This window comes from Micropterus dolomieu, linkage group LG14 (assembly GCF_021292245.1).
Source record: "Micropterus dolomieu isolate WLL.071019.BEF.003 ecotype Adirondacks linkage group LG14, ASM2129224v1, whole genome shotgun sequence".
Lineage (NCBI taxonomy): Eukaryota > Metazoa > Chordata > Actinopteri > Centrarchiformes > Centrarchidae > Micropterus > Micropterus dolomieu.
In genome coordinates this window covers 8,139,449-8,155,998 of record NC_060163.1, presented here as the reverse complement: position 1 = coordinate 8,155,998, position 16,550 = coordinate 8,139,449, and the positions used below count along the sequence as shown (strand labels likewise).

The 16,550-nt window shown below is 40.4% G+C and overlaps 3 protein-coding genes across 4 annotated transcripts in view; all 3 read left to right on the top strand.

Annotated features, from left to right (window-relative positions):
- The first annotated feature begins 1,050 nt into the window (after positions 1-1,050).
- Positions 1,051-3,631, top strand: tomm22 (translocase of outer mitochondrial membrane 22 homolog (yeast)). The gene is made up of 4 exons (XM_046069872.1): positions 1,051-1,343; positions 1,776-1,894; positions 2,149-2,266; positions 2,448-3,631. Exons 1-4 carry the CDS (start codon positions 1,254-1,256, stop codon positions 2,520-2,522), a joined length of 402 nt encoding a protein of 133 aa, XP_045925828.1. The 5' UTR covers positions 1,051-1,253; the 3' UTR covers positions 2,523-3,631.
- A 951-nt stretch (positions 3,632-4,582) lies between these two features.
- dmc1 (DNA meiotic recombinase 1) lies at positions 4,583-8,965 on the top strand. Its single transcript, XM_046068177.1, has 13 exons — positions 4,583-4,964; positions 5,342-5,386; positions 5,479-5,625; positions 5,717-5,799; positions 6,357-6,409; positions 6,510-6,551; positions 6,660-6,732; positions 7,027-7,118; positions 7,255-7,328; positions 7,559-7,673; positions 7,903-7,963; positions 8,099-8,215; positions 8,672-8,965. Exons 1-13 carry the CDS (start codon positions 4,908-4,910, stop codon positions 8,739-8,741), a joined length of 1,029 nt encoding a protein of 342 aa, XP_045924133.1. The 5' UTR covers positions 4,583-4,907; the 3' UTR covers positions 8,742-8,965.
- A 95-nt stretch (positions 8,966-9,060) lies between these two features.
- The window catches only part of gspt1 (G1 to S phase transition 1), a 10,899-nt gene continuing 3,409 nt past the window's right edge, over positions 9,061-16,550 (top strand). The window contains exons 1-11 of one of the 2 annotated variants that reach the window (XM_046068172.1): positions 9,061-9,454; positions 9,747-9,830; positions 11,275-11,544; positions 11,626-11,659; positions 11,933-12,010; positions 12,133-12,313; positions 12,546-12,700; positions 12,960-13,100; positions 13,941-14,034; positions 15,331-15,411; positions 15,629-15,802. In XM_046068172.1, the coding sequence (XP_045924128.1) occupies positions 9,268-9,454; positions 9,747-9,830; positions 11,275-11,544; positions 11,626-11,659; positions 11,933-12,010; positions 12,133-12,313; positions 12,546-12,700; positions 12,960-13,100; positions 13,941-14,034; positions 15,331-15,411; positions 15,629-15,802 (1,479 nt within the window). In that variant the 5' untranslated portion in view covers positions 9,061-9,267. The remainder of the gene's footprint in view (positions 9,455-9,746; positions 9,831-11,274; positions 11,545-11,625; positions 11,660-11,932; positions 12,011-12,132; positions 12,314-12,545; positions 12,701-12,959; positions 13,101-13,940; positions 14,035-15,330; positions 15,412-15,628; positions 15,803-16,550) is intronic. The other variant, XM_046068173.1, reaches the window with a different exon arrangement.

Genomic DNA, 16,550 nt, shown 5'->3' with positions numbered 1-16,550 from the left:
CAATGGTTCCACTTTGAACTTTGAATGCATTCATTAGTTTGTCCTAGGTGTCTAGCAGGCTGACTTAGAACCGACTTCACGTAGATCCATGAGGGACAATGTGAATATTTCTGTAGTGTTATATTTCCTAACATTAAGCACAAACTGGAACACTGTACTACTACTACTACTACTATTATTCTTAGTTCTCCATGTGTTTATCAATGCACTAATATTTGTTTTTGTTCCTTCATACGTATCAACAACTATGTATTAGTGCTGCAACAATGCCAATTTATATGTTTTACCAATGCTTAATTAGTGACATAAGGATGATGTATATTGGCACACTGATTCTTAGGGCTCTATACCACTTGTTCTCTAAATGGACAGCATGGATCCCCAGGGGTCATTGAGGGGTTTCTGTCGGGTTCCAGCAAAAAGGGGAATAATTTGTTTTTTTACTATAATTCCATCCATAAATAAAATATTAACCATCTAAAAGTCAAAATCCAATCAGATGGCCAATCTGGGACCAAATCTTATCAAATAAAGGTGTGTGATTTCTGTCAGTTTAGGGCTCCTTGACGTGAAACGTTTGAGAACCACTGCTCTATACAAGTTACAGTATTGAAAAAGTGCAGTTGTATTTGCAAATCATGGAAGATGTTCAAATCTAAGGTCAGAGACATTAGAGATTTATTACTACTAGAGAGGCCCTGCTGAACGTACATACATCACAATAGTATTTTTTAGTTAATAACGTTCACATTTCTGGCTGCTGTAACTTGTTTTACCATAAAAAAATGTAAAAAGCAGAACAACAGAAGATGAAAAGCTTGATAATTCGTAACCCATTAATTACGGGTGTAGAACCTGTTTTTATTTCCTATGTGACTCTATTTAAAATTTTTATTTAATTGTCTTTTTTGTATTTCCGTATGTTGCGATTGTGTTTTACGTAAAGCACTTTGAATTGCCTTGTTGTTGAAATGTAGAACTTCGCCTTGCAGTAGACAGCCGCTACGGCAGGGGGAGCTGTATATTTTTTATCGAAGTACAAACTGACCCCTGCCCTGCTCCCGTCATCCGTCCCGACAAGCCTCACGTTTTCCCCCCACTGTGACCTCAGGCTGTCTGCGAACCGATGCACGCCTTTTCCTAGCATTTAATGAAGACCGGGGTAAAATAATCAGACATAGATTAAACTGATTGCTCGCGACGTTTTCATCGTGCACACAGCTGATCCAGCCCGACAGAGACGAGCAGGAGTCATGGCCGCAATCGAGGAGCTGTCCCCAGCTGCGGGCCCGGTGTCCACCCGGCCCCCCGAGGACGAGATTGACGACGACGAAGATGAAGATGTAAGTGGCAAGTCATCCTGGGGTACTTCTGAAATGTCGATAAGAAGAAAGGTGTTACATAGAGCCTCACTTTCTGTTTCTACCTTGTCCTTTTCTATGCTAAACATGGCTAGCTAACATGGCCGTAATGCTAACTTGCTAATTTAGCTACTGAGGTGTCTGGCTTTGACAAACCCTGTCTGAGTCCGTGGTCTGTTGCAAGGAAACAAAACGATTAAATAGTTACAATTTAGTCTAACTAGCAGTTAATTTTACTATCATGTTATTATCTTGAATGTTACAGTAGCATGAGCATTTCTCACTGTTATATCAGCTAAATCAACCTGTAGCAAAATGATCATGGAATAACGAAATTAATAAATTAATCTGGATTAATTTTTATTGATTGCTTACTCACAGTCTTTGTCTGATGTTTGTCTTTGTCTCCTCAAGCTGGATGAGACGCTGATGGAGAGGTTGTGGGGCCTTACAGAGATGTTTCCTGACACAGTTCGCTCTGCTGCTGAGGTGTCTGCACAATGCTCCGTCTCACTGGCTAAGAGGTTTTACAGGTACATCTCTTTCACGTTTGAATCTCACCTTATCATTGCACAAATGTATACATGTGTCATGGTATCCAAGTGGATCAAGAGAATCTGCAAATTCGTAGGTTCGATCCCAGCAGCAGCCACTGGTCCTGTCTTTAGCCAGAGTCACAACTTGTAAACCTTTGGAAGGTAATCTTAGAAATGAAAGTCCTTGGTCCATACCTAGGACTGGCACATCTAAAACAACAGAAGCTAATCAGGTTGTTAACTTGTTTCAGTTTTTCCCGCTCGGCGCTCTGGGTGGGTACTACCTCCTTCATGATCCTGGTGCTGCCTGTTGTGTTTGAGACAGAAAGACTACAGCTGGAGCAGCAGCAACTACAACAGCAGAGACAGGTGAGTATTCAGATTTGGGAGGCATTTTCAGGTGAACTATGACGGACTTCATTAATAGTTAGATTGGAGAAGCAAGTATTGACATGGCCTGAGGCGTGAATGCAGTATGAACAGAAATAAGCTATGAGAACAAATATTAAATGGATGAGCAACCTGAACAATTGACTGTTTTCTCTTCTAGATCCTGTTAGGGCCCAACACTGGAATGTCTGGTGGGATGCCGGGCATGATGCCTCCTGCGCCCGGCAAGATGTGAGACAGGAAGGGCCAACATGAACCCGAGATCTACTGCTAGCAATACAGCGGCGCCGGTCGCAAGGAGAGACAGAGAGACCACGGAGAAGGGGAAAGAACTGTAGTTTTTAAAAAGAAGCAGCAAAAGCTGCATGTCAGTGGCGCGACATTAGGCTCACTCCGACGTGTTGGATTGGCTAATGGGATTGGAGGAGGAGGAAGAGGATGTGGTTCGTTTCTAACACTTCTCTCTCACTGTCTCTCCTTACTCCAACATCATGCAGAGACTTATTTCCTGGAGCACTGCCTCTGTTTTCTTTGTCTTTTTTTTTTTTTTTTTTTTAAATAAATACTTATATCAACATAGATACTGTGTTCTTTAGGGGGTTAGCAGGTACAGGTGGATACATTGAAAGAAAATAAATCTGGAGGTTACCAATTGTATTTTTGTCTTTGTGTTTGCAGTCTGAAGAACGTTACAGTATGTTTGCAGTTTTGTCCATCATCATTGGCTTGCTGGTGTCACTTCTGTGTGGAGAATTATGTTAATAGAATATGTGACAGACTGGTCCGATGCATTGTGGAGCATACTGTAAACTATATTAATTAATTGATAGAAATGTGGTCGACAGCATGACACTCTTGAAGTTCTGCAAGGTATATGAAACTCTTTTGTGTGAGGCGTTTCTGTCTGTACTTGTACGGTTTACATGTGTACATCTATGGATGTATGTCAGAGTGCAATGCCTCTCACCTCAGACTAGCCACAGTTATTGATTTTATTATATTTCTCTGCTTTTAAACAATAGATTGTAAAATGCAGCAACACCTGATTCCATGCTGTTCATTGATTCAATGATTGTTGTGTTCTTTTCTGTTGTTATTATGTCAAATGCAAAATAAGTTTGCCATTGTCATGTAAGCCTGGAAACATGTCACATGTTTTTGGACATATGTGGTATTGGTGGTTGATCAAGTCTCATTACCCAAGATATAATGTTCTTTTCATTGTCATCCATGTGACAATTTACAATCTCTTCTGTTCAGTAGGCAATCCCACTTCTGTGTTTTGTGTTCAAGATGACTGCAGTAATTAAAGTAAAGCAAATAAAACATAGAATCGAATAGAAAGCCAAGTGTTTACTTTCAGCTTGTTGGTTGTGTATTTGCTCAAATATGCCCATAAGGCATTAAGGAAGGGTTTATCAATGAAAGATGAGACTAAATTATAATTATTAAAAAACAAGCAATGAAATTTTAAGTGTAAGAGTGTAACATTATTTGTTAGATTTTGTCTTGAAATAGCTATTCGACTCAATGTCATACTTTTTTCAGACAGTTTTGAAAAGCACAGGTGCAACTAATAACATGAATGTTTACCTGAGAGCTACACCTAAAAAAATCATTACCTGTGCTTTTCGTGCCTATGGTTATGGTTATGTCCATCATTTGTAGCGATGATGCTTAAGTTTATATTTTTGCCTTGCATTATAATATACCACCACCGCCGGTTTCATATAACACCATATCTACAATGTAGCGCAAACACTTTCAAACAACACTAGAAAAAGTCCAGATAAAGAATATGAATGCAGTGCTGCATTCACTGCTATTTTTGTTTTAGCTTCTAGTCCCGAGGGTTGTTTCTCTTTGGCTCAGACCAGGTACTAATGAGGCAAGGCAAGTTTATTTGTATAGCACATTTCAACAACAAGGTAATTCAAAGTGCTTTACATAAAAGCAACAGGGAAATATAAAAAAGTTTAAAAGCAACATAGGGAAATTTAAAAAAATACACATTAAAAAATAAAAGTTACAGTGCAGTGTACAATCAGGGTTAAAATAGTTACTGATGAGCATTTAGGAAAATCTGTATTTTCTATAAATTACTTTGTGGAGTTTTTAATGTTTTTATAAGGTGAACAAGTGCGACAGTCCGCACTTGAAAGCAATAATTATTTATTTAAGTGTTGGATCAGTCATGTTTATGTTAATACATCCACGGTTTATGGTCGCTCAACTGATAAATGTGTAATTTCCGACTGCACTTGAATAGAACAAAAATCACGGATTCCCGCCAGTTCCTGCGCGCGAGCCGGTTCGGGACCCAGGAGCATTTAACTTTTACCTTTTAACTTAAACTTGTATTTTTTTAGTTAGTATCTCAAGATTCTTGTAGTTTTCTAGTTAAGGTACCTGAACAGGAAAATATTCAAGTTTTGACAGTTTGTCCAACACTCTGGTTGATGTCATGAGCAGCTGAAAGACAAGAGTTTAGTTAACTTAATGAGTCAGACATTAAAGCTAACTTTACTTAGAAAGTAAGCTAACCTAGCTGACTTTGGTTAAATATCCTTACTGGCATCAACAGAACCAGCAAAATCATTCAACATACATTACATTGAAAATGAAAGCTGCAGAGGATCAGGTTGTTGAAGATGATTCTGGTTTCCAGGATGATGAGGTGAGATATTGTAATGTTAGTTAAGAATTTCTCTAACAGCAGGCTAACAACAGTTAACTTAAAATGTATGTCCCTGCCTAGGAAATCCCCGACAGCTAAAAAATGTAAAAAAGTTGCCATCAAAGTTAATTAGGACTAAGTTAACTGACTAAAAGCTTAATCTTAAACATAAATCCAGATATAAATTTATACATAATTGAAAAAAAATATATATAAAACTATTAAAAATAGTGTGACAGCATCATTAATCATTTAAATAATTTATTAGTAAGGATATTCTTTAATGTAAATAGTATTATTCTCTGCAAAAAAACACGTTTAATGTTACTTCTCAGCAACTTCCTCATGCAGATTTAATTTTTCTCTGAACCTAACAGGAGTCCTTCTTCCAAGACATTGACCTCCTCCAGAAACATGGGATTGTGAGTAAACAACGGGGCTTAAACATACTTAGTTTTCCCATCAAATCAAAAGTCAGTGAGCATCCCTCTGTCCCTCCTACCTGTGACCACAGAATATGGCAGACATCAAGAAGATGAAGTCAGTGGGTATCTGCACTGTGAAGGGGATCCAGATGACTACTCGCAAGGCTTTGTGCAACATCAAGGGCCTGTCAGAGGCAAAAGTGGAAAAAATCAAGGAGGCTGCTGGGAAAATGCTGGTAAAATTGGATTGTCTACTTGAAGTTGAATTACTTGTGAAAGGAAACTTTTTTTTTTTACGTATCAGATACTTTTATTTTATTTTTACAGAATGTGGGTTTCCAGACTGCCTTTGAGTACAGCGCAAAGAGGAAGCAGGTGTTTCACATCACAACTGGGAGCCAAGAGTTTGAGTTAAGATTTACTCACAATGTTGATAACATGACTTGACTAGAATTTACACTACTAACCTGTTACCTAACCTTTGTGCATTTACAATTACATATATTATGCTCGATGGGACATATAGTGATTTAATACAGTATTGTTGTAATATTATAATATTACTTAAATATATCTCATTGTGGCTGCATTACATTTAATTTACATAATTTATCAGACTTTTTCTAGCACAGCGTAATTAACAACGAACGCCTCAACTTGCTAGATTATTTAATCCACATTACTTATAATTGTTTTATTACAGAACCAAAAATATTGTCACATTATTGATATTTAGGAACAAATTATGCAACTTTACCAGATACACTGACACTTATATTTTTTTGAATGTTTTACTTTAAAATGTTTTTAGCTGGTGAAATAGTTAAGTGACTAGCAAACATTTAGATTACCCAGCAGATACTGTGGCTGGGTCAAAGAAACTAAAAAGTTAGTTTCTCTTATTGCATTAAACATTCCCAAATCATAGCATAGATGTAACAATAAATATATATTTTTATCTCTGCAGTAAACTTTTAGGTGGAGGTATAGAGAGTATGGCTATCACAGAGGCCTTTGGAGGTAAGGAGACGTCTTCCTATTGTTAAATACACTGTGTGATTAAATCAGGATCGTTTTTTTTGCACTGACTGAAAACTCCCAACATTATTTCATCCTACAGAGTTCCGCACAGGGAAAACCCAGCTGTCTCACACATTCTGTGGTGAGTAATGAGCCTTTTGAGAAGTGGCTGCTCCAAAGTGAATGATAAAACAACACTGCAAAAGTCAAATACATTGAATAAAGCAGATTGTGTGTTGTTTTTGCCCAGTCACTTCTCAGCTGCCAGGCGAGGATGGCTACTCAGGCGGGAAAGTCATCTTCATTGACACAGAGAACACCTTGTATCCTCACGATGATGGGAACAACCATGCAACATTTGACGGGCAGTTTGGTTGATGTTTAAATCGCAAAATTTCCGAATCTCTGACACTCATGTGTTTTTTATATGCTGTCCCAGGAAGAACCTTAGCTATAAGTAGCACCGCGTCCAACACATGACATGTGCTGATTTTAAATACGTGTTCATGGGAGATATTTCTTCAGTGGGTGTAATAATATGATAATACAATTACTTCTTCTTTACTTCTTGTTATTCGGTTTCACATTATCCTTGACTCATACCTGTCTGGTTCCAGTCGTCCAGACAGACTAAGAGACATTGCTGACAGGTTTAATGTGGACCATGATGCTGTGCTGGACAACGTGCTTTACGCCCGGGCTTATACCAGTATGAACATAAATTAATATATTCACATGTTTGTGGTGTACAAAGGCAGAGCAGTTTGTACTGAAAATAAAATATAATATAAATAAATATAAAATATTTTTAGGTGTCTGAAACCTTTGTCTTGCTTGCCCTTCAGGTGAACACCAGATGGAGCTGTTGGACTTTGTAGCTGCGAAATTCCATGAGGAAGGAGGAGTGTTCAAACTGTTGGTGAGTAAAAAGATTCATTCTAAAAGCATGTTTTCACATATTCATCATTTCTTTAGATTTACTTCCCCCATATAATTTACTTATTCACTGTGTGAAGCTGTGGGTGGGTGAAAATACACTTCATGGGAATGAAAGTAACGGTATGTGACAGGCGTACGTTTTATAGGTAGGATTCCTTCCTAGCTTTCTCAGTCTTGGTCTCCTTCTTGTCTGCTCCACTCTGTTGTCAGATCATCGACTCTATCATGGCTCTGTTCAGAGTAGACTTCTCTGGTCGGGGAGAGCTGGCCGAGCGGCAGCAGAAACTGGCCCAGATGCTCTCCAGGCTGCAGAAGATCTCTGAAGGTCCGTACCAGTAGCGTTCTTATATGCATTTATGTAAAATTCAAACATTAATCTTATCTGGCAGATATAGGGAATTTCTGTAGAAATCTATATTGAAGCTGTTTATTGACTAATTCAGCTTTTGTGTCTCTCAGATGGTAATCTCAAAAAATAGGAATGTTCCTAATAGTGGAGATGATTTAATGGTTTTGCTCCTGTGGCTTACTGGTATAATTTTTGGTTTTCTCAGAGTACAACGTAGCAGTGTTTGTCACCAACCAAATGACGGCTGATCCCGGCGCAGGGATGACGTAAGAGAAATTCCCTTGCTCTGAATAAATCGGACACATTTTGTACTTGAAAGTCTGTGTTGTTGCTGACACACTGGGTGCAACAATGTTTGAAGCTTTGATGAGATGTTTTTGGTTTTTCTGTCCCTGATGTAGATTTCAAGCTGACCCCAAGAAGCCAATTGGAGGACACATCCTGGCCCACGCCTCCACCACACGGATCAGCCTGAGGAAGGGGCGTGGAGAGATGAGGATTGCCAAAATATTTGACAGGTAAGGCAAGAATTTTTCTATTCAGTAAATCCTAATACACAAGTTTTAGTCGAAAATAATTAGCAATTAGTGAGTTTTCTCCTATCAAGATGGAAATATTTGACAATGTCAGCTGCAAATGACAGTTAAAGTTTTACTTCCCATTACCATCAGCTAAACTAACTGACTGTGATTTTCTGTACCCGAAAACATGTTGTGACATCAAAACAAGGTCTTTGCCTGTCATGTTATTTTCTCACATCACCAAGCTCAAGGTCTCGGCAGGAGTTTAACATTGCACACATTTTGTGCGTCCTAAAAGTAATATTCCACTCCTACATGTCTCTTGTAAACACTCATTCACATTTTCAAGATTTCTTTGTAACTGCTCAGACTTGGACTTTAATTTGAACAATGAAGACATCTGGGACTGGGAGTTGCTCTCCTCAAGTGTCTATCCTTCTCGATTTCTTGTAGTCCTGATATGCCTGAGAATGAGGCCACTTTTGCCATCTCTGCTGGAGGAGTTACCGACGCCAAAGAATGAAGGATAAAAGGAAAAGAGACACATGTTTGCACAGTTTCCTGTTCATGTCAATTTAGTACATTTAAGGTATTTTTAATGAATGTATTTATTGAGTTTTATAAATTTATATAACCTCCTAAAGCTGTACTGACTTGTACTGTGGTACTTTTGATGTATTTATTGTATTTATATGGTATTTTCTCTGTGTTTCAGAGATGTTAAAATAAACATCAACAAAAAGACAACAGTTTGTTTTCTCCTTTTTTATTCTGATGACTGAGATTACCTACAGAGAAAGAGAAAAGTACAGTTAGACGGTGGTACGGCCGGTGCTGGCCTCTAGCGGTGCCTGCAGGTCCTGCAGACCACTTCTCGTCGGACACGGGATCCATATGGTTGGTAAAGCAAGGCTTAACAAAGCAATGGGAACTTCAAACGTGCTGCTAAGAGTCTAAAAAACACCAGCAACTACACGTTTTAACGGGAGCATCACAGTCACCCACTCCCCCTGGCAGTGGAGAGCTTGTCAACTCTGGTGAAAGCAGCGATGGACCCGAGCGACACAGCCCCGGATTCGTGGGAGCTGGAGGAAGATGCCGAGGCCGCGGCGGGGCTACCGACCGCCTTCGCCGCTCTCAACGTTAACGCCAAGCCGTTTGTCCCTAACGTTAACGCCCCGGTCTTTGTACCGAGTTTCCTTCAAGCCAACGTCGTGGAAATTCCGGCTTCAGACGGTAGGTGAACCCCAGACAGCTGGCTGGAAGTTAGCTTAACTTGCTAGCTTGCTTGCTAACCAAGCTAAATTAGCCTTCCTGACTGCAGCTCGCTGTGCTCACTCCAGCCTCTGCCACAGTTATCGCATTCCCATTTACTAATCAACAAGTCGGCTTGAGTGTTAAGTTAGTCGTAACAGTCCAATAGCTTATTTATAACGCATTAACAGTGACAGCTGAACGTCAAAAATTACCGCCCTTGTCTGATAAATATGCATGAAAGTTTGACATGCTGTGTTTTCTCTCCTACAAGGTGCCCCTGATCCAGTTGCCAGCATGGAGGTGGCAGAAACAGCCGGTATGCATCCACAGTATACTCCAGCCACGGCATGTTCAGGTTATTATATTATAAATCTGTCTGTCAGGCAGGTTGTTACCACAGGACAGGTGTGGTTATAGGCTCAGGTGTGTACATTTACCTGCAGCCAGCCATTTGAATTCTCAGACCAGGAAAGCTTGGATGCTCACTTTTGAGTCACTGCTTGTAGGTTCACTTACTGAACCATATTTGGATTGCTGGCATCGGTAAACACGTGCGAGGGCCTACATATGATATGATGCAACTTCACTTGTCCATGCCCAAAATAAACATCCCAGTAGCACACATTGGTGTGTGTGTGTCAAGCGCTGCATGTCCAAAGCCTTGGTCTGCTACGTCAGAGCAGTTTGAATGTATTTGGTTACTCCAGAAGAATGCAGTCACCACTGAGTAGTTTTAATTTGCCCCAGTAAGGTTCATTCACATTTTTTGGCCTCAGGTGGGGTTGCTGTGTGCCTTGACTCAAGTTACAGAGAACTGGTGGTGTTTTTGTTTTTTAATAGAGAGGCTGAGACCTGCAGCTGTAGCGAGTGAGTGTCATAGGGAGACAAAACAAAATGATAACATGTAGTGTATGTGAGAGACAGACAGTCATTGTGGTCTGGAGAAACCTTTCCTTTTAACATTTCATACAGACATTTATTTATTGGGATGCTTGTTCTAACACTTGCCTCTTCAATTTGCTCTAAACATTTATAACTACAGCATAATGAGACTGTCGACAAAGTCAAGGCACGAATGGCTTTTCTGAGTTGCCAGCGGCAATATCTCACAGGCTGATTATAAGCGACGAGGGTTGAGAAGAAAATAGGCATTGTACATGACTGCTGGACTGCATAATTCATAGTTACGGAAATGGGAAGCTTATTTGTGTGTTGCCATGGGAAGATGCTCCTTCTGCAGGGCTCAGCAGATTTCTTTTCACTCCTCTTACAGTTTTTTTTTGTTTGACTTATACTTGTTTGGTCGGCAGAGCATTTCATCAATTGTGTTTCTAAGTGAACAGGACTAATGATGAGACCACACATGGTGAAGCCTTGCAACTCTTTTTAGATCGTTTGAAATTCAAGGCACAGCTCCAATAGTAGTTAGTGCACCTGAACATCAAACATCAATCTTTGCAGCAGATTTTTAAAACAGAATTAAATTTTAAGATTAGAAAAGACCACACATCTCATCACAACACAGAAACATGATGTCTGAAATAGTGCATGTGAATGTTAATCGTGTGGGAGATGAATAATGAATAAGACGTCTTGACTCAGTGCAGTTCTGTCTTTGAAGTTTCAGTACGGCTTTGGAGTTTGCAAATGTGGGAAAAGGATTTTAGTTTGGCATAAACTGGCGCAAGTGTTGATTAAATAGCTCCTCCTCCTCCGTCCAAGCTGTGGGTTGTCTGAAGCGTTCAGACAGTATGGAGAAACATCAGGTGTATGGGTGCCGTAAACGTGTGTTGTTCCAGCTCCAGTGGAGAATGGAAGCACGGAGGCGGACGTGACCACAGAGGAAGAGACGTGGGAGCAGAAGGAGGAGCCCGGGGGAGGCGGAGGAGGCGGAGGACAGGAGGACCTGGAATCAGGAGGAGTCTGTGAGGAGGGCGGTGCCGCTGGGAAAGAGGATGAAGAGATGATGGAGGAGGAAGAGGAGGAGATGCCCATGCCCAAAGTGGCTCCGGCACCTCCAGACGCCCCCAAGAAAGAACACGTGAACGTGGTCTTCATCGGTCACGTGGGTGCGTCTCATTTGTATGTATAGGATTTTATTTAACATTATAGAAAGTCGAATAATGTTCATACCTGTCTTTGTCTGTCAGATGCTGGTAAATCAACTATTGGAGGACAGATCATGTGAGTAATCAGTTCTGTAATCAGATTCAGTAATCAGATCATGTTCTGTGTTGTGCTGATCGCAGGGCTGCCCTGTAAAAACATTTTGCTTGAACATGTTGTGTAACTTCAGCTGTGTTCAAACACCGAAGGTGAAAAACAAAACAGAACAGGTTGACTCTTGCCCAACAGTATTTTTTTAGTTTCACTTTTGCTCCCTTAATGCCACAGATAAAATAAGTACGACATAATTTGATTGGCCGCCCACAACTTCCTTTGTGCTCTCCTTGCAAGGTACCTAACTGGAATGGTGGAGAAGCGAACCCTGGAAAAATATGAAAGGGAAGCGAAAGAAAAGAACAGGGAGACATGGTGAGAAACGCTTGTGTTGTGTAAAAATAATATGCCTTTCATTTTCATTTCTTTCCTCCTCATGTTTAATATCAATATATGTTGCAGTAACATAAATTAACGAGAAAACGTGGTTGTCACAGGTACCTGTCGTGGGCTCTAGACACAAACCAGGAGGAGAGAGACAAGGGGAAGACAGTCGAGGTCGGGAGAGCTTACTTCGAGACTGAGAAAAAACACTTCACTATCCTGGATGCCCCCGGACACAAGAGCTTTGTCCCCAACATGATTGGTGGAGCGTCACAAGCTGACCTGGCAGTCCTGGTGAGATGGACGTGGACACACAACGCTAACCTCACGCAGATTAAATCCTCTTCTGACACCTAGAGATTATTTTTTAATATAAACGATGTACATTTATTCGTAAATGATTCCACTGGTGAGATGTTTCACCGAGTATAAACAAACATCTGCATTATGATCCATTTCCTATGGTACATTTTTTATCATATATCTTATAAATAAGTTCACAGAATTTTTTATTGGTTTGTATCAGGTGATTTCAGCGAGGAAAGGGGAGTTTGAGACCGGCTTTGAGAAGGGAGGACAGACGCGGGAACATGCCATGCTGGCTAAAACAGCAGGAGTCAAGCATCTCATTGTCCTGGTCAACAAGATGGATGACCCCACTGTCAACTGGAGCCTAGATAGGTAAACAGAGAGCGGGTGAAAATAGATATGTTCATGTTAGCTTTAATGCTGCGTTAATGTTAAAATAGTGTATTTTAAAGATGTGGTAGATTGATGGCAGACTAATGTCGATCAGTGAATTATTAGCAGTTTTACTGGCCTACTGTTTTATTCAGATGTTCACAACAGATGTATGTTTATGGTTCCCACGTGACTTCTGGGATGTTATACATGTTACAGTTTTTATAAATCATCTCATCTTTTCATAACGTTCCTGCAGGTATGAAGAGTGTAAGGAGAAGCTGGTGCCATTTCTAAAGAAGGTGGGCTTCAACCCCAAGAAGGACATCCACTTTATGCCTTGCTCCGGACTCACAGGTGCCAACCTCAAGGACCCTGTATCTGAATGCCCCTGGTACACGTAAGTCAGCCCTGTCAATGGGTTTCTATGGTTGTGCAGTATGAAGCTTTGTCAGCTTGTCCGGTTCATGGAGCACATTTTAGATGCTGGATGTGCAGTCATCCTCTTAAGCCTTTGTAACACTGGCTGAACACAGCTACACACATTCAGCTTAACAATGATGCTTTGTTACATGTTAAGAAAGTAGTCATAGCAAGTCCTCATGTCTTAGGACTCCAAGGGTTGCATGCATTTATTTTTCAGCAGTCATATTTCACTCAGGGCATGATGAGATACACCTTTTGTGCATTAGTGATGTTGATTCATAGTAGTGCCCTTCTTGGCATCTGCCATTATAATGCAACATACTTTCCACTGGAAGATTGCAGCTCTATACTGTAGAAACCACTCAACAATTGCTTATTCTTTTTGGTTAAACGTTAAATAAGGCCACCAGACATATCTCCATCTCCATCCACCTTGCCATTTGCTAAGAGTATAGAAAAACTAGCACAATGTATATATAAGTATTTATAAAAGACATTTTAGTGACCCTTTTTTTTCAACAGAGTGGGCAGAAAGGCTTGGCAAATTCATTGGGATTAGTGAAGAGAATCTTGTCAAAGTATGCACATGGTTTCATAAATCCTGACTGCAGTATTTTCTATAATACTCAGCTATGGTTGGAGCAAACATTTAATGAAAAAGAGATGCAATTGAAATTAGAGTATTAGGCTGTCACCCATGGCAGGACATGCTACGACACAGCAGCCGCACTCATGAAGAAATTTATGACGTAAAATGTGAACAGGTGGATGTTTTATGGTGATGGGAAGTCTTTCTTTTTCTTTTCTTTTCCAGGGGTTTGCCATTTATTGCCCATCTGGACAGTTTGCCAAACTTCACTAGATCCAACGATGGACCAGTCAGACTACCTATCGTAGACAAATACAAAGTAAGAAGCCATTATTAGAGAAAAACAGAAATCTGTTACGGTTTGTCTCTTCACTGCACTATCCTCAGCAGATGAGTGGGCGTGAAATTTCTTTTGGTTTTTGTTCAAATGGCCAAAATCTCTTTTTTTTCAGTCCTTCTCCAGTTTGTCATTATCCATGGGTGATTTTCTAAACCCCCCCCCCCTCCTCCAAGGTTTTGTAAACTGTTGGAACTGCAGATTAATTGCAGTGTTTCAACATCACAGTATAAGAAACAGTTTTACTGCTGCTGTTACGTGTTGAAGTAATAAATGCTACGTAAAAGGAGATGCAGAGTTGCAATGAAAAGATAGAAAAGACAGATGCATGCTGTGTTTAACTCTGAAGTGCAGTGATTGGTTTAGGGTAGAGGGACTGATTTAAAAGCCGTCGCTTTCACTTCCATTGAGTGAAATCCCAGAGGCTCTTCAGTGGTGTAACAGGGACACTGGGCTGCTTGTCATCATAGAAACAGATCATCAGCTTGTAATGTTTATTCCTGCCTTAGTAATATCTGCTGCTTTCCCTCCGGAAGGTACTTTGTTTCAATTCTTTCAATAGACTGTCTTCTACTTGGCTCTCTTTCACCAGCCTTTTGTCAAATTCTAATTGCATGTGACATTTCATTTTGTCCTGCTCCATTTTTAGTTCAGCTAACATTTTCTCATAGTCTACATTACTTTTTATTATCTTTTCATTAAGCCTTTCCTAAATTTGTTTATTACTGTTTTTGTGTTTTATTTCTAAATGTTATTCTAAGGCAGCGATATGTAGGACTAACTTGTCATTTTTGCCTGTTAAACTTAATTGTTGTATTTGTTTAACATTACTGTTCTGCTCTTTTGTTATTTCCAATTTGTTTCTGAGAGTCTGTACTTTAGTTTATATTAAGAATATGTAAAATCTTTCTATTTCTAATGCAGTCCTTGGACCAGAATTCATTTTTTTATACTTACTTTAAAGTCTTGAGAGTTTGCACTGAATGTATCTTTCTATCTCATGTTGAGATGGACGGATACTGACTTGAATTTCATTTACATTTGTCACCTGAGGTTTATTCACAGAATAAAATACTAAACTGGACATTGCAAGAGACCAACACAAGAACACACACACACACACACACACACCCACACACACACACACACCCACACACACACACACACACACACACACACACACACACACACACACCAGCCCTGGCAGTGTTATAATAGCCTAATGCTGAATGTGATATCATCAGAACAAAATAAAAAAATGTGTGTGTGTGTTTGCAGGATATGGGCACAGTTATCCTTGGGAAGCTGGAGTCAGGATCCATCAGTAAAGCCCAGCAGCTGGTCATGATGCCAAACAGGGTGAGATATCCTCTGTAATGACTTTGCTCCTTCTCCCAAGGGACCAATAAACTCTCTACTTGAAATAACTTGAAGACCCCATTCTTGTATTAAATGTGCAGCAGCCTACATAGGTAGAAGATCCTGTAACCAAGTATCCAATTTTAGTACAGCATAATGTGTTTATTTAAGGTGTTTATTTAAAATATGTACAAATAGCTGTGGTTATGTGTCGCAGCACACCGTGGAGGTCTTGAGCCTGCTGAGCGATGATGTGGAGACAGATGATGCAACTCCCGGGGAGAATCTGAAGTTGAGGCTGAAGGGCATCGAGGAGGAAGAAATCCTCCCTGGTTTTATCCTCTGTAGCCCTGACAACCTATGCCACTCTGGACGCACCTTTGACGCACAGGTAAAGATGACCAAAGTCACTACACGCTCACACCGGTGTCCTCATTATACGTCTGACATTCAGAGTCATTAGCTGTGGGGCCAACAGATAGACTCTCCACCACACGCTCCTGCTGCTCGGTCAAAATACAGAAATGCAAGCCTGTTTTTTGAAGGTTTGTTAGCGTCTGTCTAAGCAGGGTCTTTGTAGACGGGAGGGCTGTGCTTCAGGCCAATTCATTTAAGGGCCAGATGTCTATGCGGAGCCACTCTTAAAAGGCGAGTTAGCAGCAGTACATAGTGGCTGCTTGTTTGATGCATAACATTGTTTGGATTTGAATTATTGTTTAGTGCAGGGGTTCTTAACCTTTCTGGCAGTCCAACCCCCTTTTAAGGTTGAAAATCTGACAGGATTTTTTGCAGTGAGAGGCGCCTTTTTTAAATTGTTTTCTATTGGGAGTGAGCGTTTTGCGGGCTGTTTATGTGCCCTGGGCGCCTTGCGTTTTGGCTGCCCGCTGCGCCTCGCGTTTTCGAAGGAGTGGTCTGAGTGCACAGAGGCAGAAAAGTGCCCGATCTCATTTGCATTTCTTTCCCATTGTCCAAACTAATGAATGGAGAGACGAGCCCTCAGTTGTGCTGACGGAAGTTTACAGTTGCTTGGATTGTCTGGAGAATGCAACAAACTGTCCCCGACTCCTAAAATCCTAAAATAAGACTTGAAACGACCATCATGAAGACGAAGCCCCTGGACCAACTGGTGGTACCACCAG

Bases quoted from the DNA above. Each gene is read 5' to 3' on its own strand.
- tomm22 (XM_046069872.1), top strand. From the start codon at position 1,254: ATGGCCGCAATCGAGGAGCTGTCCCCAGCTGCGGGCCCGGTGTCCACC. The intron at 1,895-2,148 runs GTACATCTCTTT...AACTTGTTTCAG, and splicing joins CTGGCTAAGAGGTTTTACAG to TTTTTCCCGCTCGGCGCTCT. The intron at 2,267-2,447 runs GTGAGTATTCAG...TTTCTCTTCTAG, and splicing joins AACTACAACAGCAGAGACAG to ATCCTGTTAGGGCCCAACAC.
- dmc1 (XM_046068177.1), top strand. From the start codon at position 4,908: ATGAAAGCTGCAGAGGATCAGGTTGTTGAAGATGATTCTGGTTTCCAG. The intron at 5,800-6,356 runs GTTAAGATTTAC...TTATCTCTGCAG, and splicing joins ACTGGGAGCCAAGAGTTTGA to TAAACTTTTAGGTGGAGGTA. The intron at 7,119-7,254 runs GTATGAACATAA...CTTGCCCTTCAG, and splicing joins TTACGCCCGGGCTTATACCA to GTGAACACCAGATGGAGCTG.